This window comes from Limulus polyphemus, unplaced genomic scaffold, assembly GCF_000517525.1.
Source record: "Limulus polyphemus unplaced genomic scaffold, Limulus_polyphemus-2.1.2 Scaffold7541, whole genome shotgun sequence".
Classification (NCBI taxonomy): Eukaryota; Metazoa; Arthropoda; class Merostomata; order Xiphosura; family Limulidae; genus Limulus; species Limulus polyphemus.
Genome location: NW_013673151.1, coordinates 31,667 through 36,068, shown reverse-complemented (window position 1 = coordinate 36,068; position 4,402 = coordinate 31,667). Strand labels below are relative to the sequence as shown.

Genomic DNA, 4,402 nt, shown 5'->3' with positions numbered 1-4,402 from the left:
AGCGCCTTCGAGGATGCGTCGGGTGGGATAAAGCACTAGGGCTAAACATTTTGGGTGGGGGAGGAGGCCGTCTGTCGGTCCTTTTCAGGGCTAGTAGGAGGACTGTGGTCCAATTCTCAGAATTTTGCTGTGGGGGAAACGGGAGTACCCCGAGAAACCTACTTCTCACCTATTATAAGAAGCTGAACTTTATTTACTATGGCTGGAATACAACTTGCAGTAGGTCTCTTTTTCGATGGTCTTGATTTCCTAAGTTGATCCATATTTCTTGTTTTCTAATACCGTTAAGTACAAGGGATATCCCCATCTTGGAAATTCAAAAATCCCATATCTGGATGATCGTAATGTAAGAATATTTTGTGTTGGAAAGGGTTGTTACATAATCTTCCCAAAAACGATACATTTTCTTTGCCATTACACTATCTAGGAAACACCAAACTATCAAAATGTAATTCTGATACATTCCGTTCCACCACAACGTTATATTGGCTGTTTTTGTTGAATGATTTGGTGACTTGCATGTTTCAGATCGTTTCAGTATAACGTACTCAAATCTGTACGTTTAGACATTTTCTCTGTATAGTGATTGAAAATATCTTCAGCCACGTAGCGGGAAGTTCCTGAAGCTGCTGTAGGCTACAGGATTGTTAACGATTTCGAAGAGTTACTGTTATATATATATATATAAATAATTAAAAATCAAAAGTTCACACGAGAACATTTGTTACTATTTTCTTCTGCGTAAGTACACTTAGATTAATACTTCTCTAACGGTTGCTCAAACTAACTGCAGATAATATTACTATGGCGTCTCTATTAGCCTAATATTACTCAGTCTTCCTTTAGGGTAACTATAGATAACAATGTTATGTCCTCTCAAGTCATCAGACATTACTACACTCGATGTGTTCCTACAGGGGAACTGTAGATAACAGTGTTATGTCCCCTCTAGTCGTCAGACATCAATATACTCGATGTCTTTCCATAGGGTAACTGTATATAACAGTGTTATGTCCTCTCTAGTCGTCAGACATTACTACACTCGATGTCTTTCTATAGGGTAACTGTAGATAACAGTGTTATGTCCCCTCTAGTCATCAGACATTACTACACTCGATGTCTTCATATAGGATTACTGTATATAACAGTGTTATGTCCTCTCTAGTCGTCAGACATTACTACACTTGATGTCTTTCTATAGGGTAACTGTAGATAACAGTGTTATGTCCCCTCTAGTCATCAGACATTACTACACTCGATGTCTTCCTGTAGGATTACTGTATATAACAGTGTTATGTCCTTTCTAGTCGTCAGACATTACTACTCTCGATGTCTTCCTGTAGGATTACTGTATATAACAGTGTTATGTCCTTTCTAGTCGTCAGACATTACTACACTCGATGTCTTTCTATAGGGTAACTGTAGATAACAGTGTTATGTCCCCTCTAGTCGTCAGACATTACTACACTCGATGTCTTCCTGTAGGATTACTGTATATAACAGTGTTATGTCCCCTCTAGTCGTCAGACATTACTACACTCGATGTCTTCATATAGGATTACTGTATATAACAGTGTTATGTCCTCTCAAGTCATCAGACATTACTACACTCGATGTCTTCCTGTAGGATTACTGTATATAACAGTGATATGTCCTCTCTAGTCGTCAGACATTACTACACTCGATGTCTTCATATAGGATTACTGTATATAACAGTGTTATGTCCTCTCTAGTCGTCAGACATTACTACACTCGATGTCTTTCTATGGAATCACTTGGAAAGTCATGTACGATGAGCGTTATGATTTATAATCAATATTTCATGTCCATCCGGGTGGTTGTATATATTGTTTTAGTATGTTGTAGTAGACTCTCAAACTCCTTTTAAAATTCTTCTCCCCCTCTCCCCTAGAAAAAACGTGTAATTAGACTATGCATTGCCTCCAGATTTTTGAGACTTAACTTTCTAACTTCAAGTTGTAACAAATGAGAAACTTCAACGGCTGGAATACAATTCAAACCGCAATGTTTTACCATCTGCTATTACTGTGTGATGAATAGAAAGTCAGAGATTTATATCAAATATTCTTTATTGTATAACAGAGTTTTTACTTACATGTCGATGCATTGTTTTTCTTTACGTTGTGTTCTCCTAGTAATGCCTTTTCTTGTTCATTGTTGTTACATATGGTTCCATTCAACTGACCATTTAGTTGCATAAGCGCTACCTGGCGCTGTGCAGAGAAGTAGGACTTGGGTAGTTTGCGAGGGAAGGAAGCCATTGGGAAAACTGAGAGAAATAATGTTCCACCAACCATACATAGGCCTAACCACCAGGCTCCAATCCACTGTGGGTCGTCTGGTGTAAGATGCTTAGCAGTTTCTGCAATATGATAAAGTAAAAATAAAAATAGCATTGTGATACTCCCTCTAGTGGTGAATATCTACGATTGTCAATAACATTTGTAATACTCTCTCTAGTGGTGAATATCTATGCTGTTCAATAACATTTGTAATACTCCCTCTAGTGGTAAATATCTACGATGTTCAATAACATTTGTAATACTCCCTCTAGTGGTAAATATATACCATGTTCAATAACTTTTGTAATACTCCCTCTAGTGGTAAATATCTACAATGTTCAATAACATTTGTAATACTCCCTCTAGTGGTAAATATATACCATGTTCAATAACATTTGTAATACTCCATCTAGCATTGAATATCTATTATGATTATTAGCACTTGCAAAATTCCTTCTAGCGGCTCCCCAGTGGCACAGCGGTATGTCTGCGGACTTACAACGCTAGAATCTGGGTTTCGATGCTCGTGGTGGGCAGAGCACAGATAGCCCATTGTGTAGCTTTGTGCTTAATTATAAACAAACAAACCTTCAAGTGGATAATAGTGTAATATTTAATAGTATTTGTGATACTCCATCTAGTGGTGAATATATATAATAGTTAATAACATTTGTGATACTCCATCTAGTGGTGAATATATAATAATTAATAGCATTTGTGATACTCCATCTGGTGGTGAATATATATAATAGTTAATAACATTTGTGATACTCCATCTAGTGGTGAATATATATAATAGTTAATAACATTTGTGATACTCCATCTAGTGGTGAATATATATAATAGTTAATAACATTTGTGATACTCCATCTAGTGGTGAATATATGTAATAGTTAATAACATTTGTGATACTCCATCTAGTGGTGAATATATATAATAGTTAATAACATTTGTGATACTCCATCTAGTGGTGAATATATATATAATAGTTAATAACATTTGTGATACTCCATCTAGTGGTGAATATATATAATAGTTAATAACATTTGTGATACTCCATCTAGTGGTGAATATATATAATAGTTAATAACATTTGCGATACTCCCTCTAGTGGTAATTATATATCATTTTAACAGCATTTCTAATACTCCATCTAGCATTGAATATATGTATAATATTTTAGAGCACTTGCATTAACACCTTTAACAGTTAATATCCTACAAATCTAGTATTGTTTTACCTACTCTTGAGATATGGGAAGATTTATGAGCTATTTCGATTTACAGTCTAACACATACAGAAACATATAAACAAGTTGTTTTGTAACAAACTGATGTTTTTCAGAGAGTTTTTAGCATAGTTAATTACTTCTAATGAGATATAATGAAACTTACCAAATGGAAAATTGACATATACTCCAATGCAAAAGGATCCCAAAAGGAAACCGAAGACTGGACCAAATATCCTGACACCGATTGTGATAGCTGAATAACAAGGAAGACAAAACTGTATCTACATTATCCAGCTTCAATAACTGTTTATTTACTGTATCTACCTTGTACAGTTTCAATAACTGTTTATTTACTGTATCTACCTTGTACAGCTTCAATAACTCTTTATTTACTGTATCTACCTTGTACAGTTTCAATAACTGTTTATTTACTGTATCTACCTTGTACAGTTTCAATAACTGTTTATTTACTGTATCTACCTTGTAGAGCTTCAATAACGGTTTTTTAATCCGTCTACGTCGTCTTGATTCAGTCATTGTTTATTTACTCCGTCTACATTGTCTAGATTCAGTCATTGTTTATTTACTCTGTCTACATTGTCTTGATTCAGTCATTGTTTATTTACTCCGTCTACATTGTCTAGATTCAGTCATTGTTTATTTACTCCGTCTACATTGTCTAGATTCAGTCATTGTTTATTTACTCCGTCTACATTGTCTTGAATCAGTCATTGTTTATTTACTCTGTCTACATTGACTTGATTCAGTCATTGTTTATTTACTCCGTCTACATTGTCTTGATTCAGTCATTGTTTATTTACTCCGTCTACATTGTCTTGATTCAGTTATTGTTTATTTACTCCGTCTA

The 4,402-nt window shown here is 35.0% G+C and overlaps 1 protein-coding gene across 1 annotated transcript in view; it reads right to left on the bottom strand.

The window, feature by feature from the left end:
* Window positions 1-4,402, bottom strand: part of LOC106474691 (solute carrier organic anion transporter family member 3A1-like) — a gene marked incomplete at its 3' end in the record, with an annotated part of 24,762 nt that overhangs the window by 2,533 nt on the left and 17,827 nt on the right. The window contains exons 3-4 of the mRNA XM_022402994.1: window positions 3,698-3,787; window positions 2,117-2,383 (exon numbers count right to left, since the gene is read on the bottom strand). Coding sequence (XP_022258702.1) covers window positions 2,117-2,383; window positions 3,698-3,787 — 357 coding nt within the window. The remainder of the gene's footprint in view (window positions 1-2,116; window positions 2,384-3,697; window positions 3,788-4,402) is intronic.